At 44.3% G+C, this 27,381-nt stretch overlaps 2 protein-coding genes and 1 pseudogene across 8 annotated transcripts in view; 1 reads left to right on the top strand and 2 right to left on the bottom strand.

Moving 5' to 3' along the window:
- The window catches only part of CHEK2 (checkpoint kinase 2), a 135,648-nt gene that overhangs the window by 35,578 nt on the left and 72,689 nt on the right, over positions 1–27,381 (bottom strand). The window contains exons 1-6 of one of the 5 annotated variants that reach the window (XM_066370584.1): positions 4,479–4,542; positions 4,340–4,369; positions 4,050–4,155; positions 3,848–3,951; positions 3,473–3,648; positions 981–1,308 (exon numbers count right to left, since the gene is read on the bottom strand). In XM_066370584.1, coding sequence (XP_066226681.1) covers positions 981–1,305 — 325 coding nt within the window. In that variant the 5' untranslated portion in view covers positions 1,306–1,308; positions 3,473–3,648; positions 3,848–3,951; ... (1 more) ...; positions 4,340–4,369; positions 4,479–4,542. Of the gene's footprint in view, positions 1–980; positions 1,309–2,086; positions 2,223–3,472; positions 3,649–3,847; positions 3,952–4,049; positions 4,156–4,339; positions 4,370–4,478; positions 4,543–27,381 lie in introns of those variants that run through there. The other 4 variants (XM_066370582.1, XM_066370583.1, XM_066370586.1 and 1 more) reach the window with 4 other exon arrangements.
- HSCB (HscB mitochondrial iron-sulfur cluster cochaperone) lies at positions 4,753–11,231 on the top strand. Of its 3 annotated transcripts, none has more exons than XM_066370578.1 (6): positions 4,753–5,048; positions 6,929–7,025; positions 7,334–7,423; positions 7,919–8,063; positions 8,719–8,766; positions 11,092–11,231. In XM_066370578.1, the coding sequence occupies exons 1-6, from the start codon at positions 4,813–4,815 to the stop codon at positions 11,181–11,183; spliced, it is 708 nt and encodes a 235-aa protein (XP_066226675.1). In that variant the 5' UTR covers positions 4,753–4,812; the 3' UTR covers positions 11,184–11,231. The 3 variants fall into 3 exon arrangements, with proteins under 3 accessions (XP_066226675.1, XP_066226676.1, XP_066226677.1); XM_066370580.1 differs by having other exon boundaries at positions 5,000–5,127; positions 7,334–7,428; XM_066370579.1 differs by lacking the exons at positions 8,719–8,766; positions 11,092–11,231 and having other exon boundaries at positions 4,755–5,048; positions 7,334–7,428; positions 7,919–8,056.
- Positions 22,122–22,370, bottom strand: LOC136391878 (SNRPN upstream reading frame protein-like; annotated as a pseudogene).

The raw sequence follows: 27,381 nt of genomic DNA, 5'->3' as shown, positions 1-27,381 counted from the left end.
GGGACGCCAGGCGTGAATGGGCAAACTAATAGAAAAGAGTATGCACTTTGTAGCCTCAAAACATGAACAGTGTAGAGGTAACACCATACCACTGACAGAGATGTGCCCATGCAATGGGCAGAAACAAACTAGCTGGGGAGGTGGAGCCAGGAAGCAGGGAAGGTGCCCAGGCAAGCATAAAAATATGCCTACTGTAGCCTGACCTCTGCTGGCACAGTGGATAAAGCTTCAACCCGGGATGCTAAGGACCAGGGTTCAAAACCCCAAGGTGCTAGCTTGAGCACAGGCTCACCAGCTTGAGCATGGAATCATTGACATGATCCCATAGTTGCTGGCTTGAGCCCAAAGGTTGCTGAAGCCCCATCACTGGTTTGACCCCACGGTCGCTGCCATGAGCAAGGGGTCACTGGCTCAGCTGGAGTCTCCAGGTCAAAGCATTTATGAGAAGCAATCAGTGCCAAAACTATGAGTTGGTGCTTTTTATCTCTCTTCCTTCCTCTCTCTCTCAAAACAATTAAAAAAAAAAATTTTTTTTAAATTGACTATGTAACCAAGCAGGGCACTCAGCTAGGTCTGAGTCAACAGCTTGGAAATCTTCCAAGTGTCCTTTCTCTTTGCTAATAAACCTCTGCTGCTCACTTCGCTATTTGCATCTCTCATCTGAAATCCTTCTCTCAAGAAGACAAGGGGCAAGAACCCCAGAACAATACCACGGAACCGGTGACAGAGTCAAAAATACTCTCATAAGATTATTTTGAAATTTAAATAAAGTAATTCCAAAACTCCACCCAGCTGTCTTTGTGCAGAGAGGAAGACAGGTCCCAACATAGGTTCAAGTCTTAGTACAGGTGTTTGTAGCCTGGATCAACTTGCTCTGGCCCCACAACTGATGATGTCTGAAGCTTTCTACTGCAACAAATATCTGTAATTATTTTTCTGAACACAATATTAATATTACACTATATAACAAAGGGTCTTACCAAAATTGGAGAATCCATCCTGAAGGGCCCATAATCGGCCCCAAGGGGCAGAAACGAGCTCCTCACGTTCTTGGTCCTCAGGAATAGAATACAATTCCTGAGTGGATGCTGTGTCTGAGGAGCTCACTGTCCCCGAGCTGGAGTAAGAAGACTGGCTGGATGTTGGCACTGTGCTGGTGGAGGAACTGGATGTGCCCTGGGACTGTGAGGAGCCTTGTATCTGTGAGGAAAGGCCATGGGACTGCGAGACACCACCCTGGGACTGCGAGCAGGCACTGCTGCCACGGGACTGCTGGCTCTCCACATCCATCTCCTGAGACATCATGACCTCAAATATAAGTCCAACAATAAGGTGAGTTTCAAGGAACAAGACTTAAAATTAAAGAGTGAAGAATGATCACATGTAAAGCTAGTAGCCACAGCCACCATCACAGCCTCCTCTGAATCAATCCAGGTTCGCATTAGATTCAGACAGACGGTAATGAAACAATGGAGCCAAAAACTGGTGGGCCATTAGCTTTAATCCTAGCTTTAATCCCGGCGGGCAAGTAAAAACACACACTGGGCTCCAAAACCCACTCATTCAGTGCTCACAAAGCTACTGACTTATCCGAGTTTCCTAGAATCAAAGGTTTCTAGCTCACTAGCCTCATTCACCTGTTCCCCATCTCCTTCTCTCTGCACAAACTGGCTTCTCCTTCAACACTCCGCCATCTTGGCTGCTTCTTCTGGACTCCTCCATGTGGCCTCTCTCTCTCTCTCCTCTAATGCTAATCTTAGGAACCCAGAGAGAGCAAGCTCCCAGTCTGCCCCCCGTTATAGTGTAGAAATCAAAACCTTTAATCCAATGTACAAACAAGGAAGTCTCTGATACAAAGTCACTTATCTGAGGCATAATGGGATTCCTCATGAGAGTACGCCACCCCACATCATGCAACAGTCAAGGATGTGGGGAAAAGCTTAGTCTTAAAACTAAGCTTTAGGCTATAACCACCCTGCCAGCTTACAGCCTCTCCCCCCACACCCAATGCAAACTATAAGTGAGCAAACATATATCATACTTAAAAGCTTATTTGACCAACAGCATAGTACAATGGAAAAAAAACCTGTGGTGGTGCAGTGGGTAAAGTGTCAACCTGGAACGCTGAGATCACTGGTTCCAAACCCTGGGCTGCGGGGTTAAGGCACATATGAGAGTTGATGCTTCCTGTACCTCCTCCCTTCTCTCTCTCTCTCTTCTCTCTAAAATGAATAAAGTCTTTTAAAAAGATGGAAAAAAAAACCCTGACCTGTGGTGGTGCAATGGATAAAGCTTCAACCTGGAATGCTGAGGTTGCTGGTTCAAAACCCTGGGCTTGCCCAGTCAAGGTACATTTGGGAATTGATGCTTTCTGCTCTTCCCCCCTTTCTCTCTCTCTCTCTCCTCTCTAAAAATGAATAAATTAAAAAATAAAATAAATAAAATTAAAAAGTGAAAAAAAATGGGGAAGAAAAACAGTTGACCTGTGGTGGCACAACCGGTTGGAGGCTCTGGGCTTGCCGAGTCAAGGCACATAGGAAAAGCAATTGTAAGTTGATGCTTCCCACTCCCCCACCTCCACTCCAGCCTCTCTCTCTCTCTCTCTCTCTCAAATCAGTAAATAAAAAAAAAATTTTTTAATCCAGGTCAAGCATGCTCTGCAAAAATTAAAATCCTAACAGTCTGGATCTATACTTCTTCTAAGCTGAGCTTTCCATCAGGTCACTTTCACTGTATTGGTTTTTTTGTCTGACAGCCACAAATCACAGAAGAAATAAAATAATTTGAAAGCTACAAATAAGTAAAAAGAATATGGAACTGAGTTGGGGAGAAGGAAGAGACTCATAACAGCTTACATTCACTCAATATTTAAAAATTAGAAAGAAATCTAAAATGTACTCAATAATACAATCAACACTACACTTAAATGTCACAGATGTTTGGGAAAAGTAAGAAGAGGAAATAAAGACCTGGTGGATAGGGGTAGAAAATGGGCAAATAGAAACTTCAGTCATTTGTTGCACCCTCTAGGGAGGGTATTTACATAAAAGCTCATTTATACCCCTCCTCCCCCAAACCACCTCAAGGTAAGGACCAACTTCAGTGGGCTGATTATAGATTCCCCAACAGCTAAAAGGTGGGCCATTAAGGAGGCAGAACACAAAGAAGACTGCTATAAACAACTCCACCTTGCCTTTTGTGATGCTAAGTAACCATGAGCTCATCTTTTCAGCATCCTAAAAGGCCTGCCAGCCCTTTAAAATCTTTCAGGAACCATTCTTTGACCTACAGAACACAGTAGAGGGTCCCACCCTTGTTTAGAATATATGGACTGTTAAACTCTAATAATAGAACCTACAATAAAGTCAACCCCTAACTTTAAATCCCTAATCTGACTATTTTTTAAAGGTACTTTCTTGCCTGGTCCCCATTCAGACTACTCCTCCAAGAGAACATAGTAAGCAATACTCACACTGACTGCATTTACACAGCTTTCTAGATACAAAGGTCCTCATGAGTGAGTTTTCCATAAAGCACACCAGGAAGGCGGTGCCAGAGCTGAGTGTGCCGCTCCAACTGCATTAATACTACCTCAGTCAGTCTGTGTCCTTCTGCAGTTTTTTGAGCAAAACTTCTCAGCCCTGAAAACTGGCAAAAGACAGTGTTGTCAAGAGGTTAACTACCACTGCTTATGATAAATAAGTATCAACCAGGCCAGGATCACACTAGCCACAGCCATGAGGACCAAGTACAGTGGAGTGGTTAGAGGCAGATAGGTCTGGAGTCAGATGCCTGAGTCAAATCTTTGCATGGCCTTTAAGTAGATCACAATTTCTTAGAACCTTACCTGATAAAGTGAGGATTAAATGAGATGATGCATGAACAGCCCTCCCTCAACAATGCTTGAAAATTGGGAGAACGGAATTCGAGTCCCAAAGAATCCAACAGCACCTTATATGAGCAACACAATTTTTTTCAAGAATAGAAACCTAGTGCAAAGGAAGAATAGTGTTCTCCAACCCTCTCACCATCCCATTCCACACACTTACTTATGTATGCTTGCAGGGAATCCTCCTACACAGGTCAGTGTTTCCAATTCCCTGCAGTGTCCAGCAGCTAAGAGTGGATTCTCAATATGTATTTTCGAGGTGAAACCTAAAGTACGATAATAATTGCTAACATATTTAGAACTCTTTACAAAGCAACTTCGCTCTGATTTTGAAGAGCACAACTTTGTTGCTTCTTATCTTGCACGTCTGGGCCAGTTTCAGCTTGCAAATAACAGGGGAAATAAAACTTCACCCGCAAGTTCATCTACAAAGAAGGAAGAGTCACTCACCCACGCCTTCCTCTCCCAACCTCGCCCTAGCTGAAAAAGAGAATAAAGGGGAAGCTCGGGAGATGGAGTTCGCATTAATACCCTGAGGACGGGATTCGAATCCACAAACACCCAAGGACAGTTTCCCACGAAGACTCACCCTGCGAGCACACATGGAACCAACAACACTCACAGCAGCAGCAGCCAGCGCCGTGGCGCTAAACAGATACAAACTCCACCCTCAACCAATCAAAACACCCCTCCGCCGTTGCCGGACCAATGAGGAGCAGCGGATGTGGCCGTCCAAGCGTAGCCTCACTGCTTGCTGGGAGTTGTAGTTTAAAAAAATAGAGCGGGACTCAGAATCCGGGTTTCCCCCGGGTGATCCCGCCTCCTCAGCTCTCCAGCCAATCAGCAGCAGCACCAGTCTGTTGGATGCTCTCTCCGGTTCCCCCTTCACCCAGGTGACCGCAGAGAAATAGGCGGTGGGCCAAATGTGGGGCGGGAGGACTGGGGCCTTTCCCCGGGTGTGGAGGTTGTGGCTGACCGGAGTCCTCGGAAGGAGACCGCTAAGCTACAATGCTGCGTCGATAGCCGGAAATAACTCCTCCCAGTGTTGGAACTGCGGCGGCCCAGGGGGTCCCACTGCGGGGAACACGTTCTTCTGTCCACAGTGCCAGGCGCTGCAGCCGCCTGACCTCACACGAGACCACTTCAGCCTTATGGACTGGTACGGGAGGCAGTTTCGGGAAACGCTCATAGCAAGAGAGACGTCAGGACCTACCGTGCGAGAGAGAAGGGCCGATCAGGTTTGGGAAGGAGAGGGTGGGAGCGGTTAGATAGGTGGGCGGAACCCTAGAGACTAGAGGATGGGGATGGGGATGGGGCTTGGGAGAATGGTGGATGAGCTGTGACCTGAAAAAGAGGAAATTGAGGAGCGGACCTGGCTTTGAGGGATGGAGGCTACAGGGAGGGAGACTTGAGGGGCGGGGCCTGAGGAAGGGTTCCTTGAGGGGCCTTAGGAGATTGAGGGATGGGGTCAAGAACGATTAAAGTTGGGTTGAACCTGACCAGGCGGTGGCGCAGTGGATAGAGCAGGGGTCCCAAACTTTTTACACAGGGGGCCAGTTCACTGTCCCTCAGAGTGTTGGAGGTCCAGACTATAAAAAAAATATGAACAAATCCCTGTGCACATTGCACATATCTTATTTTAAAGTAAAAAAACAAAACGGGAACAAATACAATATTTAAAATAAAGAACGAGTAAATTTAAGTCAACAAACTGACCAGTATTTCAGTGGGAACTATGCTCCTCTCACTGACCACCAATGAAAGAGGTGCCCCTTCTGGAAGTGCGGTGGGGACCGGATAAATGGCCTCAGGGGATCGCATGCAGCCCGCGGGCCGTAGTTTGGGGACCCCTGGGATAGAGCGTCAGACTAGGATGCAGAGGACCCAGGTTCGAGACCCCGAGGTTGCCAGTTTGAGCGCGGGCTTATCTGGCTTGAGCAAAAAGCTTGCCAGCTTGGACCCAAGGTCGCTGGCTCGAGCAAGGGGTTCTTCAGTCTGCTGAAGGCCCGTTGTCAAGGCACATATGAGAAAGCAATCAATGAACAATTAAGGTGTTACAATGCACAACGAAAAACTAATGATTGATGCTTCTCGTCTCTCCGTTCCTGTCTGTCTGTCCCTGTCTATCCCTCACTCTGACTCTCTCTCTGTCTCTGTAAAAAAAAAAAAAAAAAGTTGGGTTGAAAGTTTTTTATTTTTCTGTTGATTTTAGAGAGAGGAAGGGAGCGCGAGAGAGAAGCATCAACCTGTTGTTCCATTTAGTTGTGCGCACTCATTGATTGCCTCTCCTGTACATGCCCTGACTGGGATCACACCCTCCCTGCACGGAGAAGGACGCTTTGTTCACTTGAGCCACCCCTCTGGGGCCCAGTTGAAACTTTTAAGAAAGCAGTACTGAGGTATGATTCAAAGGGGCAGAAACATGGAGAAAACTTGAATATTGTGGTTGGAGTTCAAGGAGAAAGAATTGGAGGGACAGAGTCTGAGAAAAGGGTGTTTTTCTTATTTTCCTCTGAAGGTTGAGGAGCTTGGAGAGGTGGTGAAGTTTGGGCAGAGCGAAACTGATTAGATGGTGCAGGCTCTGGGAATAGAAAGGGATAAAACAATGTGGGTAAAAGAAATGAAGGGACCCTGGTCTTAGAAAGATACGGTGGGACTCAGTAAAACCCCTTCCTCTTAACTCAGTGGTCTGCTCCCACCTGTCATTGAGCACTTATGAGGGGCTACAATAACAAAACTAACCTTTCAAGTTCTTTAAGGGTGCCAAATTACCAGGTTTCCTCTGTCTGGATGACTCCTGTGATCTTTGATTGCTCGTCATCATTATTCAGGTCACAGCTCAAATGCCATCTTGGTCCACCATATCTACCACTCCCTCTAACCCTATTTTTTTTTTCTTCACAGCACCTACTACTTTTGTGAATTATCACTGTCTGCATACTTATTGCATATTCTCCCTTGGGAATGAGAACCAGACCCATAATATACAAATCTATAAAGTATTTGATGCATGAATTTCATCTCCCGATTTCCTTCCAGCAACCGTTCCTTCAGAGTTGATACTGCAAAGCTTCAGCGTAGGTACCAGCAACTACAGCGTCTTGTCCACCCAGATTTCTTCAGCCAGAGGTCTCAGGTAGTCTATTGGCCACCCTTAATCATATCCCTGGGGAGGGTAGCATTAGCTGTGCAGTTATGTGATTACCAGGGACAGAGGTGGACAGCCAGCTCCACCATGTGGCAACCAGACCCCAGCCAGCCAGGCCCTGGACCTGTTCTGTAGAATTAGAACCCATCAATTGAAAGTAAATATAGTTCATCCCACATTAGTTCTACTTTGGCCACTTTCATAGGTTCCTGCCCATCAATATTTTGTGAAAGAGTTTGGTAATATAAGATGGCTGATTTGGATGGTAGTAAGACTATCTTTATCTCCACTAACAGACTGAAAAGGACTTCTCAGAAAAGCATTCGACCCTGGTGAATGATGCCTATAAGACTCTTCTGGCCCCCCTGAGCAGGGGACTATACCTTGTAAGGTGATTTTCCAACCCTTCTATGTGTGACTACCTGGTATCCATAGCACTAAGGGACAGCTGCTCCCCTGTATTCGGCACAGGAGAGTTTAAGTCCAGGGACCCAATGATACTACATAAGCATAGTTTTCCCTGAATATTCTTTGTCTTACTTGTCCAATTGCATTTTTAAAAACCATTTTCTATAAATTTCAAGATGGATGGCATCGGCTTTTATGAAAGTATATTTGGGGGGGGGTAAGGGGAAAGGGTGGTAAGTACCTTAGAATTTTAATTTAATAGAATCCTTACAAATATCTAATTTAAACTCACAAGTGGAAGAATGGCTCCTCCAGAGTCACACACCTCTAAGTAGCAGAAAGGGATCCCGTCCAAGCATTTCTTTCTCAGTCTAAGTTTCATTATTAGTCTGTTTCTGAAAGGTGAGCAGGATTTATGATGTTGGCATAGTTTCTTAAACAAAACTTATTTCCCCTGCTTTATGTCACAATAGCTAAAGCTCCATGGAGTAGAGATTCCTGAAGGAACAGATTATGAAATGGACAGGCAATTCCTCATGGAAATAATGGACATCAATGAAAAACTTTCCGAAGCTCAAAGTGAAGCTGCCATGAAAGAGATTGAATCTATTGTCAGAGGTAAAAAAATAAAATACCAAAAAATGTATTTTTTTATGCTATTATGAGCACTTTTCCATGGTTAAGGGAAAAAGGGATATAAAGAATATATATTGCAGCCCTGACCAGTTGGCCCAGTGGTAGAGCATTGGCCCAGCATGTAGATGGCCCAAGTTCAATTCCCAGCCAGGGCTCATAGGAGAAGCACCTATCTGCTTCCCCACCCCTCCACCTCTCCTTTATCTCTCTCTTCCCCTCCCACAGCCAAGGCTCCATTGGGGCAGAGTTGGCCAGGTGCTGAGGATGGCTCCATGCCCTCCTCCCCAGGTGCTAGAATGGCTCCAGTTGCAACAGAGCAACTCCCCAGATAGGCAAAGCATTGCCCCCTAGTGGGTATGCCGGATGGATCCCAGTCAGGCGCATGTGGGAGTCTATCTCTCTGCCTCCCTGCTTCTCACTTCAGAAAAAAATACAGAAAAAAAGAATACATATTGCTCATCGTAATAATTCAGGTAGCATTTTTTCCTGGAGTATACATACTGAAACCAATTTTGTCTAGAGGTTGGACCTTTAGCATCCCTACCTCTTTGGAATGCAGCCTTAAACCAAGAAGTGGTGTCTTCATATGATGAGTCTATTTAAATAGAAAAATTAAGGTTATGGTTTTCTTTTTCAGCTAAACAAAAGGAATTGACTGACAGTGTTAGCAGAGCTTTTGAACAAGGTACTGTCTTCATTTCTTGACTTTCTCAGAAATGGAAAGAAATTGTAAGCACTGAGGTATAAACATCCAGTCAACAAGTGCTCTTACATACCCATCTTATACTTACAATGGGAGGTATTAAATATAAATGAGTGGACATTTTTACCCTCAGAGTTCACAGTCTTGCTGCAGAAACAAGCTGTGTACCAAAAACAGTGATGCCCATGAAAGATTAGATTAGAGAGAAAGTGCTTTCATTCCCCTGTAACAAGTAAAAATAAGGTGAAGGATGTGGGCTGAAGCCAACACAGGTAGATTCCAAGGGCAGGGTTGCACATTCAACATTTGGCAAAGCCTGCACACCCCTGTTTCTACAAAGCACAGAAGAAGAAGCCCATGGCAAAGCTCTGCCTGAATTACAAATGTGGAATTTTCATCTTTGTCCCCTCTGTTCTGACTCTCAGAGTGAAGAGACAATATCCATTTCTAGCTGTTTTTAAGCAAGAACAACCTTTCTATCCATTCCTGACTGCTACTACTCCTTAGCTAAGAGAAAAATGGCCCTTTAGCATAAGGTTCATTTGAATGCAGGAAGCAGAAAGCCACTCAGGATAGCCCAGATAAAGGGAAGTTATTGTAAGGAATCAGAGCTACCTCCCAAAATCCAAAGAGCAAGTCTCAGCAATGATTATAGTACAGTCTGATAAGCGCTTTTCTGGGACAGAACCTTGGAACCAGAAAGCAATCTGAAACCAAGATTGTGGTCCTGAACTCAGTGCCCCTGGCAGTTCATTCCATCCTCCTCACCTCTCTAAAAACTAATTGTAGCCTGAGCGGTGATGGTGCAGGGGATAGAACATCAACCTGGGACACTGAGGTCTCAGGTTCAAAACCCTGAGGTTGCAGACTAGAACACAGGCTCGCCAGCTTGAGCACAGGGTCACCAGCTTGAGTGCAGGAGCAGAGGTATGACCCCATGGTGGATAGCTTGAGCCCAATGGTTGCTGGCTTGACCTGACCCCCGCCCTTCCTCCGTCAAGGCATGCATGAGAAACAATCAGTGAACAACTAAAGTGACACAACTACGAGTTGATGCTTCTCATTCCTTCCTATTTCTCTCTCTCTCTCTGTTTCTTTCTAGCGTGCACATGCACACTAAATAACAATTTAGCCTGACCTGTGGTGGCGCAGTGGATAAAGCGTCGACCTGGAAATGCTGCAGTCCCCGGTTCGAAACCCTGGACTTGCCTGGTCAAGGCACATATGGGAGTTGATGCTTCCAGCTCTTCCCCCCCTTCTCTCTCTCTCTCTCTGTCTCTCATTTCTCTCTCTCCCTCTCCTCTCTAAAATGAATAAATAAAAAAAATAATTTAAAAAAAAAAAATAATTTAAAAATTCACCCTGGCTGGATAGCTCAGTGGGTTAGAGCATCATCTGGAGGAGCAGAGGTTACCAGTTTGATGCCTAATCAGAGCACATACAGGAAGATTATGTTCCTTTCTCTATCTCCCGCTTGCTCTCTAAAATTAATAAACATTTAAAAAGAAAGTTTTTTAAAAATATTTTTTAATTAAAATATAAAATATACATAGAACATGACCACTACTCTCCAAGCCCCCTTTGGACCCTTTACAATTGCATCCCCCTTCCACCATAAGCATTCTTGATTTTTGCGTTAATCATCTCCATGCTTTTCTTGACAGTTTTAACCATATATGAATACGACAGTATATTATTTAGTTTTACGTGTTTCTAAGTTAGGGTTTCTCAACATTGATACTACCAGTGTGTTGGGCCAGATATTCTGTTGTAGGGGGCTGTCCTGTACATTGTAGGATGTTTAGTAATGCCCCTGAACTCTACCCATTAGATGGCTGTATCACCTTCCCAGTTGAGACAACCAAAAATCTCTCCAGACACTGCAGTGTCCCAGTGGGCACAAAATCTCCCCCAGTCAAGAACCACTGGTTTACAAGCTTCAGTTCTAGAAATGAAATAGAGAGACAGCTCTTCCCCATGCTTTCCCATCTTCCTCAGGGTTAGAACACCATGTACGATATAGAGAAACTCTTTAAAAAACCCATTTATTACTTAAGGACTGTCCTGGAGAAAATCAGCTTCTCTTATTTAAAGTCTGAACCCTGTGAATAAGAATGCTTTTGCCTCCTTTTGATTAGACCCTCTTTCCCCCTAATAATCCAGATATTCTCCCTCTTCCTCAGACTTACTGAGTAATTGGTCAGCCCTCCACAGAGGCCAGGGCTCAATTTTAGTCCAGCTGCTTTCATCTTAGTTTTAATTCTTGCTTGAAATGAAGTCTCACATTAATGTTTCTGTTTATTTCAGATGATTTAGAAAAAGCCAAGGAAATTTTAACAAAGATGAGATACTTTTCAAATGTAGAAGAAAAGATCAAGTTAAAGAAGATTCCTCTCTAAATTGTTGCTAATATTAAATTTTAAAAAATAAAGTTCTTGTATAATTTTTTCCTGGCTTCTGCTAATTGAGACTACATATGCTTTAACTATTTATATCATCTTAATTAAACCTGTGCTCAAGCATTAATGGATGGCAAAGTTTGCCATGCCATTGGAAACAGCCTAGCCAGAGGGTGAGTGATCAGTGTTTCATGTGACCCTGAAACACCATGCTCCCAGCTAAACCAATGGAGGAGGAAGGGGGAGGGGGCCAACTTGAAGCCCTAGAGGAGGGGTTTGGCAAAGTTTCTACAAAGGGCCAGGTCGTAAATATTTTAGGTTTTGTGAGCCATACTGCCTCTGTTGAAACCACTCAACTTGCCATTGTAGCACTTTACCAATGTTTAAAATATAGGCACAGGGCTAAATTTGGCTATGGGCTTGCCAACCTTTGCCCTACAACCACATTTTCTTTTACTAATAGTTCTCTTTTTAGCATGGCTTCAGAGCATTCTGTTTCGTAAACATGCAAAGCTGCCTAATAGTCTCTGGCCTATATTCAAAATGTAGTTAATATTATCAAGAATCAGTCTGCTGGCGTGCGGGAGTCCCAGGTTCGATTCCCGGCCAGGGCACACAGGAGAAGTGCCCATCTGCTTCTCTACCCCTCCCCTCTCCTTCCTCTCTGTCTCTCTCTTCCCCTCCCGCAGCCAAGGCTCCATTGGAGCAAAGTTTGCCCGGGCGCTGAGGATGTCTCTGGCCTCTGCCTCAGGTGTTAGAATGGCTCTGACTGCGGCAGAGCAAAGCTCCAGATGGGCAGAGCATCGCCCCCTGGTGGGCATGCCGGGTGGATCCCGGCCGGGTGCATACGGGAGTCTGTCTGACTGCCTCCCTATTTCCAACTTCAGAAAAATACAAAAAAAAAAAAAGAATCAGTCTGATAACCATATTTTCAGCTCCACCTTGGGGTAAGGCACTTGAAATTTCTCTGAACAGTTGACAGTCTCTTATGATTTCCATGTTCTTCTAACCCAGCCCAAAGCAACACTACTTCCCCTTTTGGATCTTTGAAAATTCAATTTTAGTTCTTGATTCATTTCCAGGAAAAACAAAGTATTTTTTAAGTCTCTGGATCAAAGGAGATTAAAATAGAAAATTCTGATTTAAAAATTCCAGAAAACAACATTCAAACTCTTGGAGAGAATTGCTTGTTTATAATTGTAAAAATTCAAGATTCTGGGCCCTGGCCGGTTGGCTCAGCGGTAGAGCGTCGGCCTGGCGTGTGGGGGACCCGGGTTCAATTCCCAGCCAGGGCACATAGGAGAAGCGCCCATTTGCTTCTCCACCCCCCCTCCTTCCTCTCTGTCTCTCTCTTCCCCTCCCGCAGCCAAGGCTCCATTGGAGCAAAGATGGCCTGGGCGCTGGGGATGGCTCCTTGGCCTCTGCCCCAGGCGCTAGAGTGGCTCTGGTCGCGGCAGAGCAATGCCCCAGAGGGGCAGAGCATCGCCCCTGGTGGGCATGCCGGGTGGATCCCGGTTGGGCGCATGCGGGAGTCTGACTGTCTCTCCCCGTTTCCAGCTTCAGAAAAATACAAAAACAAAAAAAAAATTCAAGATTCTGAACTACAGTTTACATGCTAGCAGAAATTCAAACTGCAGCAGCTCATCCCTCGTTCTTGTCTAAAAATTTATGTATCTAATGATTCCTGGTCCACTTAAACTCAGTAACATTTGAGGATTTATAAATCTTTTTTTTTTAATTATTTTTACTTTTTTATTTATTTTAGAGGAGACAGAGAGAGAGAGAGAGAGAAGGGGGGAGGAGTAGAAAGCATCAACTGCCTCCCATATGTGCCTTGACCAGGCAAGCCCAGGGTTTTGTTTTTGTTTTGTTTTTTGTTTGTTTGTTTGTTTTTTAAGATGTGCCTATTTGTCTACTTTTTTTTTTTTAATTTTTTATTTTATTTTATTCATTTTTAGAGAGGAGAGAGACAGAGGAGAGAGAGACAGAGAGAGAGAAGGGGGGAGGAGCTGGAAGCATCAACTCCCATATGTGCCTTGACCAGGCAAGCCCAGGGTTTCGAACCGGCGACCTCAGCATTTCCAGGTCGACGCTTTATCCACTGCGCCACCACAGGTCAGGCAAGAAACAAGCCCAGGGTTTTGAACCAGCAACCTCAGCGTTCCAAGTCGATGCTGGATCCACTGCGCCACCACAGGTCAGGCGATTTATAAATCTTTTGAAGGAAAATTGACCACAGCAGCTGTATGATTTGTTTTTTGTTTATTTTTTGTTTGTTTGTTTTTAGCAAGAGAGAGGGACAGACAGGAAGGGATGGAAATGAGTTATCAATTCTTCGTTGCAGCACTTGAGTTGTTCATTGATTACTTTCTCATATGTGCCATGACTGGGAGACTCCAACCTAGCCAGTGAACCCTTGCTCAAGCCAGTGACCTTGGGCTCAAGCCATTGACCATGGGGTCATATCTTTGATCCCACCTTCAAGCTGGCAACCCCACGCTCAAGCCAGATGAGCCCATACCTAAGCTGGTGACCTCAGGGTTTCGAACCTGGGTCCTCTGCATCCCAGGCCAACACTCTATCCACTGTACCACTGCCTGGTCAAGCAGCAGCTGTCTGGTTTAATGGTACTTGGGAATATCAATATAGTCTCCAACCCCTTACAGTTTATAAGGAGAATGAGTTACTTATCTGAAAATATACAGGGAGTCCTTTAAGTAAATAAGTACAATGCAAGCAAATATCCTGATTAATTTGGATGCTTTTGCAAAGAAGGAAATGAAAAGACTGATACACTTCCGTAGACAATCTTTATTCCTTCTTCAGAACAATGATCAGGACCAAACCAATCTGACCACAAAAAGAAATCAGATAAATACTGCCTCAAATTACATCTCTGGGCCCTGGCCAGTTGGCTCAGTGGCAGAGCGTCGGCCTGGCGTGCGGGAGTCCCAGGTGCGATTCCCAGCCAGGGCCCACAGGAGAAGCGCCCATCTGCTTTTGCACCCTCCCCCTCTCCTTCCTCTCTGTCTCTCTCTTCCCCTCCTGCAGCCAAGGCTCCATTGGAGCAAAGTTTGCCTGGGCGCTGGGGATGGCTCTGTGGCCTCTACCTCAGGCACTAGAATGGCTCTGGTTGTGGCAGAGCAATGCCCCAGATGGGCAGAGCATTGCCCCCTGGTGGGCATTCCAGGTGGATCCTGGTCAGGCACATGTGGGAGTCTGTCTGACAGCCTCCCTGTTTCCAACTTCAGAAAAATACAAAAAAAAAAATTACATCTCTGGAGGAACTTCAAAGAAGCTTTCCCTTACCTGTTGCCATCAACTGGAAAGATCACTGGACTTTCCAGAAAATCATTTCTGACTTAGGGAATAAATAAAAAGAACTTTATTTCTAAGTCGATGGATTAATTTTTATTCCCCCTTTTTAAAAATTCTTTCTTTTAGTCTAAACTCTAAGTTTAGCTGGACTTCTAAGGCTAGGAACACTTTTCTTTTTGTTTTTTGTTTTTGTTTGTTTGTTTTGTTTAATTTTTACACTGACAGAGTCAGAGAGAGGGATAGATAGGGACAGACAGACAGGAACAGAGATGAGAAGCATCAATCATTAGTTTTTCATTGCGATACCTTAGTTGTTCATTGATTGCTTTCTCATATGTGCCTTGACCGTGGGGCTACAGCAGACTAAGTAACCCCTTGCTCGAGCCAGCGACCTTGGGTCCAAGCTGGTGAGCTTTGCTCAAACCAGATGAACCTGTGCTCAAGCTGGCAACTTCAGGGTCTCAAATGTGGATCCTCCGCATCCCAGTCCGATGCTCTATCCACTGCGCCACCGCCCGGTCAGGCCACATTTGGTTTTTATTTAAGATTGTTTTTTTAAGTATCTTTTTATTTTATTTATTTATTCATTTTAGAGAGGGGAGAGACAGAGAGAGAGAGAGAGGAGAGAGAGACAGGGGGAAGGAGCTGGAAGCATCAACTCCCTTATGTGCCTTGACCAGGCAAGCCCAGGGTTTCGAACCGGCGACCTCAGCATTTCCAGGTTGATAAGATTTTTTTTTTAATTATTGATTTTAGAGAGGAAGAGGGGGACATCAATGTGTTGTTCCACTTATTTATGTATTCATTGGTTAATTCTTGTATGTGGCCTGACTCAGGATTGAACCCACAACCTTGCTGTATCTGGACAACTCTAGCCAACTGAAATACCCAACCAGAGTGCCAGGAACACTTTCAAGTATCCCTTGACAAAGCCCTATGGGAGTGTGCTTCTAGAAGTCTGAGAAGTTAGCAGCCCTATTTGGTTTAAAGTTTCTGACTCAGTGGAACAAATTAAGCACCTACCTCCTAACTCCATATCATTCCTAACATTGTGTCAGAGCAAATCAGAGTCTTGACTAATTGGAGACTATGTCTGCTCTGGTGTCAGAAAGGCATGGGGTTATGGACCAAGTGTGTCCCCACTCCCTTCCAAATTCTTTTTTTTTTTCCCCTTCCAAATTCTTATGTTGAACTCCTCACCCCCAATGTGGCTATATTTGGAGATGGTGCCTCTAGGGAAGTAATTAGGGTTAAATGAGGTCAAAGGTGAAGCCCTGATCCAATAGGATTAGTGTCCTTATAAGAAAAGATACTGGAGAGCTACCTTGTTCACTCTTCTCACACTCATGCACTGGGCAAAGGCCCTGTGAGAAAGCTAGAAAGAAGGCTGCCATGAACAAGTCAGGAAGACATTCCTCCCCAGAAACTGAAACCAACCATGCTGTCACCTTGATCTCGGACTTCCAGCTTCCAGACTCTGAGTAAAATTAATTTCTGTGGTTTAAGCCTCCTGGTCTATGGGATTCATTACAGTAGCCTAAACTGACTAATCCTCCTGGGTTTCAATCCTAGCTCTGCCACTTATTTGCTAGGAATCCATCATTGTGCTAATCTTCATTTCTTCTTCAAAATGCTGATAACAATAGTACTATCTATCTCACAGGGTCATTGTGGAGATTAAATAAAATAAATTATCTATGCAAATTACTTGGTACAGTGAATAGAACATAGTAGGCATTCAAATGTCTTTTTGTTTTTTGTTGTTGTTTTTTCAGAAAGAGAAAAGCAGGGGCTGGTGTGAGGAGGAGTAGGAAGTATCAACTTGCTTCTCGTATGTTCCTTGACCAGGTAAGCCCGGGGTATTGAACCAGCAACCTCAGCATTCCAGATTGACACTTTATTCACTCAGTGTGCCACCCCAAACCAGACTCAAATGTGATTTTTTTTTTGTGTGTGTGTGTGACAGAGACAGAGAGAGGGACTGAGAGACAGGAAGGGAGAGAGATGAGAAGCATCAATTCTTCGTTGTGGCACCTTAATTGTTCATCAATCGCTTTCTCATATGTGCCTTGACTGGGGGGCTACAGCAGACTGAGTGACCCCCTGCTCACACCAGCGACCTTGGGGTCAAGCTGGTGAGCTGTGCTCAAACCAGATAAACCTGCGCGCAAGCCAGCGACCTTGGGGTCTCGAACCTGGGTCCTCTGCGTCCCAGTCAGACGCTCTATCCACTGCGCCACCACCTGGTCAGGTTGAAATGTGATTTTTTAAAATGTAGTAACTACTTTTGTTTTCACTTTGGCCCTCAAAGTCATGTCTTTCACTAGAGAGTAAATACTATCCTTCCAATAAAGTTTCAAGCACCTACTTTGAGAATATTCATCCCTGGAGAGATACACAGAACAGTTAGATGCTTCCTGTCTACTTAGGAGGCGGACTTTTACACCAACAACCAAAACAATACAAATTCCTGTTTTCTACAATTACTCTGTGCCAGCCACTATGTGTAGTACTTTGCATGATTCCTTCAAATTAAACCCAATTCAACTCATTTTACAGATGATAAACAAGTACCCAGAAGTTTAAGACAGTAAAGACCTGAGATTCAAACCTAGATCTGTCTGCAAAGCCTATGCTCTTAGAAAGGCTGAACCCACGAAGATTAAGTACAAGCCAAGAGAATTAAACAACTTTTACAAGAGGCACCATTTTCCAGGGCCTGCACCATGCCAAGCAGTGGCAAGATTGGAGCTGAATCCCTATTTCCAAAGCCTGAGCTGACAAGTTCACTAGAATACTTTATCATTTGCCTCAGATGAACATTATGTGTAAGGAGTTTTGGAGAAACAAAAAAGAATAGAACTAGAACTTGGATTCTAGAATAAGTTGTTTGCCTGTTTTGATCTTGCTTGCTAAATGTCTATACCAGAGGCAGATTTTGATGTCAAACTCGCTTTCATTAAAACCTGGTAGAGGCCTGACCTGTGGTGGCGCAGTGGATAAAGTGTCGACTTGAAATGCTGTGGTCGCCAGTTCAAAACCCTGGGCTTGCCCGGTCAAGGCACATATGGGAGTTGATGCTACCTGCTCCTCCCCCCTTCTCTCTCTCCTCTAAAATGAATAAATAAATAAAAATAATTAAAAAAAAAAAAAAACCTGGTAGAACCAGCCTTACTGGTGGTAGCACAGTGGATGAAACAGTGACACGGGACACTGAGGTCCCAGGTTTGAAACCCTGAGGTCAGAATTTTGAGTGCAGGCTCACCAGCTTGAGTGTGAGGTCGCTGGCTTGAGTGTGGGATCATTGACATGATCCCAAGGTCGCTGGCTTGAGCCCAAGATCCCTAGCTTGAACAAGGTGTCACTGGCTCAGCTTGAGCCCTCTGATTAAGACACATATGAGGAGCAATTAATGAGCAACTAAAAATTAAAAAAAGTGACGCAACTATGAGTATATGCTTCTCATCATCTCTCTCCCTTCCTATTTGTTCTGTTTGTCTATCTGTCTCGCATTAAAAAAAAATTTAAAAAAACACCTTGGTAAAACCAAAAGTTGAAAGTAGACATCACAGGAGAAATTAGAAAATGCTTAGAGATTAACATACCAAAACTTAGGGGATTCAGTGAAAGCAACACCTAGGGGGAATATATAGCTATAAACACCTGTTTTAGAAAAGAAAATCTCAAGTCAATAATCTAAACGTCTACCTTAAGAAACTAGAAGAGGAATAGCAAACTAAACCCAAAGCACGCTGAAGGAAGAAAATAATAAAAATTAGAGCAGACCCTGGCTGAGTGGCTCAGTTGTTTAGAGCATCATCCCAATACACCAAGGTTGCAGGTTGAATCCCCGGTCAGGGCACAAACAAGAAACAACCAATGTGGAACAACAAATCAATCTCTTTCTCTCCTCTCCCCCTTCTTCTCTAAAATCAATCAATACATTTTTTTTTTTAATTTTAAAGACATCGCCTGACCAGGTGGTGGCGCAGTGGATAGAGCATCAGACTGGGATGCGGAAGACCCAGGTTCAAGACCCCGAGGTTGCCAGCTTGAGCGTGGGCTCATCTGGTTTGAGCAAAAATTCACCAGCTTGGACCCAAGGTCGCTGGCTCAAGCAAAGGGTTACTCAGTCTGCTGAAGGCCCATGATCAAGGCACATATGAGAAAGCAATCAATGAACAACTAAGGTGTCGCAATGCGCAACAAAAAACTAATGATTGATGCTTCTCATCTCTCCATTCCTGTCTGTCTGTCCCTGTCTATTCCTCACTCTGACTCTCTCTCTGTCTCTGTGAAAAAATAAATAAATAAAATAAAGTTAAAAAAAAATTTTTAAGACAAAGAATCCAAATTGAGATGCCATCTTGAGTGCATGATATTGAGGGGCTTACTAGATATTTATACCTTATTACTGTCAGGATGAAAATACCTCTAGTAATCTAGTTAACATAAGTATTTATCTTAAACACTACTCATCCGTGAAAAACTCATTCTAACATTGCTAATATTAATGAGCAAAAACCTATAGAGTTCAGAAGACTGAAGATAGCTGAAGCACTTGTAGGTGCTGCCTTTGATTCAATTTCCTTGTTATCCATGAGTGTGCAATTGTGGTTAGGGAGGAATATACCTGCCCTAGGATGGACCAATGCCAATACACATTCTATCACGCTTTGCAGGCTGGAATAATATGAAGAAAATTGTAGGCCACATCACAGTGTAATACAGGGGTAAAACATTATTAATAAATCTACTTTTATTGTTAAATACTTGTGAGAACTGTGAGAACAAAGTATAATAAATGGCCAAGAATGTGTACAGGAGCCCCTCCATTGTTCCTCAGGACAATGTGGAAACAAGGGAGATGGTTCACTGCTCAGACCAATTGCCCATTTATTTTTCCCCAGTCATGGGCACCAAGGAAACCAACAAACGCTGTGGGCATTTTCATTGATGTTAACTCCAAACAGCTGTTTGAAAATCCTTAATTTCCTATTTTCAAGCCTACTCATGGCAGAATACATCCATATGGTACTCCAAGAATTTAAAATATAGGACCACTTGTCATTGTCTGCAATCTACAATACCTCCTTTCTTCTGGCTCCAAAAGCACCATGAACATTTGATATACTGGGAAGGTCTGTTTGGATGGAAAAGACATTAGTTGTTACCAGGGAGAAGGATAAATGTATACAAGTTTCAAGGTAAGAAAGAAGAATAGAAATTCAATAGAAAACTGAAAAAAAAAAGTCCAAATTGCCAGATGCCCACATCAGGCAGGGAGTGGGAAGAGATGAAGCTGAGGAGGTGGGAAGGGAAGAGATTCTGAAGGAATGTGAAGCCTGAAGGAGTTTGGACCTTCTCCCAAGAGTATAGGGAGTCGTGCAAGGATTCAAAGCATCCAAGGAACACATCAGGATTGCATGGTAGAAAATATGTCTGGCTGTACTGTGGCTAATGAGCTAGAGAGGCAACAGTAGAGCAAGAAGAACAACTAGGAGGCTCCTGCAAGCCAGAGATAATGAATTGGATCATGGTAATACTGATATCCCTAGTTCTTCTACAAAGTCCTACTTGCTTACAAGAGGAATTTACTACCCACTGGCACTGTGCTTACCAAGCAGGTGGTTGTATCCGCTACATCCTTCCTCTTCGACTCCAGGCTCCCTTGATGTAGACCTGAGAGCCATGTGAAGATACTTCATCGCCACCATTGGTGCTCATGATGAATGATAGTGCCAATGTCCAGTTGACCTAGTGAGTCAATAACTAATTAACAAGAAAGAAAGCAGACAGGGACCTAGACTAAAGGACAAGATGCAAGCAAACCTAATGCAATGTTAAATCATGATGCCATCAACCCAACTATAAAAAGAGATTTGGGGGCACTTGGAAAACTATGAATATTTATTAAATAATTTTAAAGAATTATTACTAAGTTTTGTTAAGCATGAGACTATTACTGTGGTTATGTTCTGGGATTTGTTTTAAAACACTCATGAAAAATTCCCATGTCTTAACACATTTCCTGTTTATATTGAAGTGCAGTGATACCCAAACCCTGTCCATAAAACAAGCTTTGCAAGATTTGCAGATGAGTAAAAGAAAAGAGTTCTGTAAAGGCCATAAATGTTCAATAATATCTAGATTCCGGAAAGCCCTCAGAATGCTGCCTTAACAACCTCTGTAAAAGGCCACGAGTTCTTTAGGATGCAAAACCACAGTGATCGTGATTGCCAGCCTTAGATTAAAGACTCCTTAATCTGACTACTTGATTGTGTGGCAAAACATTTGTTTTCTCACTGTCCAGATATAACAACATATTGCATCCTCCTTTTTGTCCTCATATACACAGTTGGGGTTTTTTTCATATCAATAGCCATAATACATCAAAGCTTTTATTTTATTTTTATTTATTTATTTTTTTTATTCATTTTAGAAAGGAGGGGGGGGGGAGAGAGAGAGAAGAGGGGGAGGAGCAGGAAGCATCAACTCCCATATGTGCCTTGACCAGGCAAGCCCAGGGTTTCGAACCGGCGACCTCAGCATTTCCAAGTCGACGCTTTATCCACTGCGCCACCACAGGTCAGGCCTCAAAGCTTTTATGATATGAAAACAAATGCTGCTTCTGAGAAGGTGCTCACCTATTTGGAATTTCATTGGCAACATCTGAACAAGAAGGTTTCACCCTGCCCTTGACAACAGTGGATGTTGTCGATTTTAAAGCATGAGCATTAGTTTCTTAGGAATTGTGATAGTTACTGTTGTGTGTCAACTTGACTAGGCTAAGGAATGCAGAGATAGCTGGTAAAACATTCTTTCTGGGTGTATCTGAGAATGTTTCTGAAAGAGATTAGCATTTGAATTGGGAAACTGAGTAAAACAGATGGCCCTCTGCTGTGGGTGAGCATCATCTAATCCTTTGAGGGCCAATAGAACAAAAAGGAGGAGGGAGAGGAAATTGGCTCTCTCTCTCTCTCATCCATCTTCTGCCCTTGGACATGGGCGCTCCAATTCTCAAGTTCCAGTAGGGATGTACGCCATTAGCCCCTTGAATGGCAGGCCTGAATTACATCATTGGTTTTCCTGGTTATCCAGCTTACAGATGGCATATGGTGGGATTCCCTGGCTTCCATAACCATGTGAGTCAACTCCTATAATAGATCTCTTCCTATATATATAGCTCTATACTGTATATCTATCGGTTCCATTTCTTGGAGCACCCTGACTGATACAGGGATCTTTCTTTGAATATGCATTTTGTGGGTGCTTAGCAGGAAAAAACATTTCTATTTGTTTTTGGAAAGTATTGGTGATATTCCTGGCTTTGGAATTAGTCAGATCTTTCTAGAACCATCATTACAAATTACAGGACCTTGAGATAAATCTTTCCCCTCTCTGAATCTTTGTCTCTTATTCTGCAAAGTGGTGATATTAACACTGTAATACAGAGTTATGGTGGAGCTGACATGAAGGAGTGCACTTAGTACAGTGCCTGGTACAATGGAAATAAATGCTCAATAATGCTTGTGGCTGGTATTGATTGCTTCTTTTGCCCTCTTTTTTAAAATAATAGATAATATCTTTATTACATTGTTAGCTGGTTTTCGTTTGGAATCAGTTATCTGAGGTATTCCAAGACTGCTTTAACCACTTCTTGCTTTGTGTTTCAGCTAAGGATGCCTGCTTCTGTTCTGCCTGGAAATCTACCATAGGTACTTGCTCCTACTGAGATGGCCTTGGGTTCAGCTGACACTCTTGGCTGCTCAGTGAGGGTCTCCTTCTACATTTGACTTGGACTGCCAGCTTTCGTACCTGCTGTTCCATAATCAAACCCAAGTGTAAGTGGTCCTTGGCCTGCTCCATTGCACCACTGGCTGCTCCTCAGAATGGAATGTCAGGCGTCTCAGCAGGTGTTCCCCTCTCCTTGTGGCCTCTTGCTTTTAACTTTGTGTCTTAGTTCATTTGGCTTCTATTACAAATACCATAGACTGGGAAGTATCAACAACAAATTTACTTCTCGCAGTCTGGAGGCTGGGAAGTCTGAGATCAAGGCATGAGCAGATTCAGTGTCAGGTGATAGCCCATTCCTATTCATAGATGGCCATCTTTTTTTTTTTTTTGTATTTTTCTGAAGCTGTAAACGGGAGAGATAGTCAGACAGACTCCCGCATGCGCCCGACCGGGATCCACCCGGCACGCCCACCAGGGGCTACGCTGCTCTGCCCACCAGGGGGCGATGCTCTGCCTCTCCGGGGCGTCGCTCTGCTGCGACCAGAGCCACTCTAGCGCCTGGGGCAGAGGCCAAGGAGCCATCCCCAGCGCCCGGGCCATCTTTGCTCCAATGGAGCCTTGGCTGCAGGAGGGGAAGAGAGAGACAGAGAGGAAGGGGGGGGGGGGGTGGAGAAGCAAATGGGCGCTTCTCCTATGTGCCCTGGCCGGGAATCGAACCCAGGTCCCCCGCACGCCAGGCCGACGCTCTACTGCTGAGCCAACCAGCCAGGGGATGGCCATCTTTTTGCTGTGTCATCACATGGTGAAAGGGGCAAGAGAGCTCCTTGAGGTCTCTTTTATGAGGCACTTAGCTCATTGATAAGGCCCCACCCTCATGACCTAATAACCTTCTTAAAGCCCCACCTCCTAATTGGGGGCATTTAACAAATATAGAAAAGGAGGGTCAGAAGCAGTGGTGGGATTCAGCCAGTTTGCACCAATTCGGTAACTAATACTTAATTTTTTGTTGAGTTTGGCGAACCAGTTGTTAAAATGGCACTTGTAATCAGGGTTCTTTCTAAGGTGGCGCCTGGGCAGCTGCCCATGTGGAAGTCACAAATTTACATTCCTTATTCTTTTTTAACATTCATCTGTGCAACAGCTTTTTTTTTTTTTTTTTTTTTTTTTTAGCGAGAGAGACAAACAGACAGGAAAAGAGAAGTGAGAAGCATTTTTCATTGCAGCATCTTAGTTCATTAATTGCTTTTTTATATGTGCCTTGACTGGGAGGCTCCTAGTGATCCAGTGACCCCTTGCTCAAGTCAGTAACCTTGGGCTCAAGCCAGCGACCTTGGGCTTCAAGCCAGTGACCATGGGGTCATGCCTATCCCATGCTCAAGCCAGCAACCCCTGCACTCAAGCTCTTGAGCCCATGCTCAAGCCGGATGAGCCTGGACTCAACCCTGCGACTTTGAGGTTTTGAACCTGGAGCCTCAGCACCCCAAACTGACGCTCTATCCACCACCTAGTCAGGTGCAACAGCATATTCTAAGCACCTATAGTAATGTTCATTCCATCCATAGGTGAAAAAAATTGCAAGTGAGGACACCAATCAAGAAGCAATATGGAAAATATCTTAAATAATGGTTTTATAGTTTGTCAGGTATTACTTAATATTTTAAAATTCTTATAACATAATCAATCTAGTTTTATGTACCTCTTTTATTGTTCTTATTTAAGTTTTTTTTTTTTTTTACAGAGACAGAGAGAAATTCAGAGAGAGGGATAGATAGGGACAGACAGACTGGAACAGAGAGATCTGAGAAGCATCAATCATCAGTTTTTCGTTGTGAGATCTTCGTTATTTATTGATTGCTTTCTCATATATGCCTTGACTGCGGGCCTTCAGAAGACCAAGTAACCCCTTGCTCAAGCCAGTGACCTTGGGTCCAAGCTGGTGAGCTTTTGCTCAAACCAGATGAGCCTGTGCTCAAGCTGGCGACCTCGGGGTCTCGAACCTGGGTCTTCCGCATCCCAGTCTGACGCTCTATCCACTGCGCCACTGCCTGGTCAGGCCTTTCTTCTTTTTTTTTTATTTTTTTATTTATTTTTTACAGAGACAGAGAGGGGGTCAGAGAGAGGGATAGACAGGGACAGACAGACAGTAACAGAGAGAGATGAGAAGCATCAATCATTAGTTTTTCATTGAGCGTTGCAACACCTTAGTTGTTCACTGATTGCTCTCTCATATGTGCCTTGACCGCGGGCCTTCAGCAGACCGAGTAACCCCTTGCTGGAGCCAGCGACCTTGGGTTCAAGCTGGTGGGCTTTTTTCTTCAAACCAGATGAGCCCGCACTCAAGCTGGCGACCTCGGGGTCTCGAACCCGGGTCCTCTGCATCCCAGTTCTACGCTCTATCCACTGCGCCACTGCCTGGTCAGGCTAGTCAGGCCTTATTTAAGTATTAAATGCATGAAATAATAAACTATCTTTCAGTAAATCATTTTTTTTTATTCTTAAAATGGTCATTAGGACAGAGAACCAGTTGTTAAATTATTTGAATCCCACCGTTGATTAGAATAATATATAGAGTAGGACTCCCTTTTTATAGATATTTATATGTGTATATAACATCATATAGTGACCCTGGCCGGTTGGCTCAGTGGTAGAGCGTCGGCCTGGCGTGCAGGAGTCCTGGGTTCGATTCCCAGCCAGGGCACACAGGAGAAGTGCCCATCTGCTTATCCACCCCGCCCCCTCTCCTTCCTCTCTGTCTCTCTCTTCCCCTCCCGCAGCCAAGGCTCCGTTGGAGTAAAAGTTTGCCCAGGCGCTGAGGATGGCTCTGTGGCCTCTGCCTCAGGCGCTAGAATGGCTCTGATTGTGGCAGAGCGACGCCCCCTGGTGGGCATGCCTGGTGGATCCCGGTCGGGCGCATGCGGGAGTCTGCCTGCCTCCCCGTTTCCAACTTCAGAAAAATGCAAAAAAAAAAAAAGAACATTATATAGCATGCTTTTTTTTTTTTTTTTTTTTTTTTTTTTTTTAAGATAAAGACAGGAAGGGAATGAGGGAGAGGAGAGAGATGAGAGGCATCAACTCCTAGTTTTATCACTTTAGTTGTTCATTGATTGGTTCTCATGTGTGCTTGTAGGGTGAGGGGGCTAATGCCAAGACAGTAATTCCTTGTTCAAGTCAGCGACCTTGGGCTTTGATCCAGTGACCTTGGGATCCTGTTTATGATCCCACACTTAAGCCAGCAACCCCTCACTCAAGCTTGCAAGCCCACATTCAAGCTTGCAAGCCCGTGCTCAAGCCAACAACCTTAGGGTTTCAAACTGCGGACCTCAGCATCCCAGGTTGATACTCTATCCACTGTGCCACCACCAGTCAGACTAGCACGATATTTTTATTTTATTTTATTTTTAAATACTTTATTGATTTTACAGAGACAGGAGAGAAATGGGAGCATGGAATGGGATGTAACAACTCATAGTTGCTTCATGTTAGTTGTTCATTGCTTGCCTGCTGTATGTGCCTTGACCAGGGAAGCCCAGGATTTCAAACCGGCAACCTTGGCATTCCAGGCCAAAGATTTATCCACTGCACCACCACAGGCCAGGCAGCACGATATTTTTAAAGTGAGAATGAGGTGGCCATTTGTAGAAATGACCCAGAAAACTATCTTTTAAATCCAGTTGAGGTACCTGTAAGTAGAGTGTTACCTAAGGGAGGCAAAAATGAATTCTAAATGCCTCTAAGAAAGCTTAAACCTAATCCATTATATTACATTAGCAAAAGGGGTTCGTTTTGTCCTGACCTATGGTGGCACAGTGGATAAAGCATTGACCTGGAACACTAAGGTCCCCAGTTTGAAACCCTGGGCTTGCCTGGTCAAGGCACATATAGGAATTGATACTTCCTGCTCCTCTCCCCTCCCCTCCCCTCCTCTTCCTTCCCCTCCCCTCCCCTCCCCTCCCCTCCCCTCCCCTCTCTCTTCTTTCTAAAACAGTGGTTCTCAATCTTTCTTTTTCTTTTTTTTGTATTTTTCTGAAGCTGGAAACGGGGAGAGACAGTCAGACAGACTCCCGCATGCGCCCGACCGGGATCCACCCGGCACGCCCACCAGGGGCCACGCTCTTCCCACCAGGGGGTGATGCTCTGCCCCTCTGGGGCGTCACTCTGCGGCAACCAGAGCCACTCTAGCGCCTGGGGCAGAGGCCAAGGAGCCATCCCCAGCGCCCGGGCCATCCTTGCTCCAATGGAGCCTTGGCTGCGGGAGGGGAAGAGAGAGACAGAGAGGAAGGAGGGGGTGGGGGTGGAGAAGCAAATGGGCGCTTCTCCTATGTGCCCTGGCCGGGAATCGAACCCGGGTCCCCCTGCATGCCAGGCCGACGCTCTACCGCTGAGCCAACCGGCCAGGGCCGGTTCTCAACCTTTCTAATGCTGTGACCCCGTAATACAGTTCCTCATGTTGCGGTGACTCCAAACCAAAAAATAATTTTGGTGGTTACTTCATAACTGTAATTTTGCTACAGTTATGATTCGGAATGTAAATACCTGATATGCATTATGTATTTTCCGATGGCTTTAGGCGACCCCGCCAGGGTCACGACCCACAGGTTGAAAACCGCTGTTCTAAAATGAATAAATTTTAAAACAAAAGGGGGGTTCATTTTTTCTTAGACCATTATGAGAATAACGGACATGGAGAAAGATAAAGCCCATAGGACTTGCTAATTGATTAAATACAGGGGTGAACACAAAATAAGCATTGATGATGCTTAGGTTTTGAGTTAGAAAGAGAAAAGCATCTTCTGACAGCTAAAACTGGCCTGGTACTATCAGGTAAGAGTTGGTGTCTTCCTTTTCTACAATTTCACAGAATGTCAATATCCAACAAAGACTGAGATGTGGCTTCCATAGATCAGGATAAAAACAAGACTACTTAATAATCATGTCTGAATATACATAAAAATGACCCCAGATAGCTCCTTATCTTGGCTAGTATGAAGGACTGTTGCTTCCTTTTGTTTTGTTTTGTTTTGTTTTTTTAATTTTTATTTATTCATTTTTAGAGAGGAAAGAGAGACAGAGAGGGATAGAGAGGAGAGAGAGACACAGAGAGAGAGAAGGGGGGAGGAGATGGAAGCATCAACTCCCATATGTG

The sequence above is a fragment of the Saccopteryx leptura genome, chromosome 2, assembly GCF_036850995.1.
Source record: "Saccopteryx leptura isolate mSacLep1 chromosome 2, mSacLep1_pri_phased_curated, whole genome shotgun sequence".
NCBI classification, from domain to species: domain Eukaryota; kingdom Metazoa; phylum Chordata; class Mammalia; order Chiroptera; family Emballonuridae; genus Saccopteryx; species Saccopteryx leptura.
This window is presented reverse-complemented; position numbering and strand designations above follow the sequence as displayed.

Excerpts from the sequence above, each read along its gene's own strand:
- HSCB (XM_066370578.1), top strand. The coding sequence starts at position 4,813 with ATGTGGGGCGGGAGGACTGGGGCCTTTCCCCGGGTGTGGAGGTTGTGG. Across the intron at positions 7,026-7,333 it reads TCTTCAGCCAGAGGTCTCAG|ACTGAAAAGGACTTCTCAGA; the intron begins GTAGTCTATTGG and ends CTCCACTAACAG. Across the intron at positions 8,064-8,718 it reads GATTGAATCTATTGTCAGAG|CTAAACAAAAGGAATTGACT; the intron begins GTAAAAAAATAA and ends TTTCTTTTTCAG.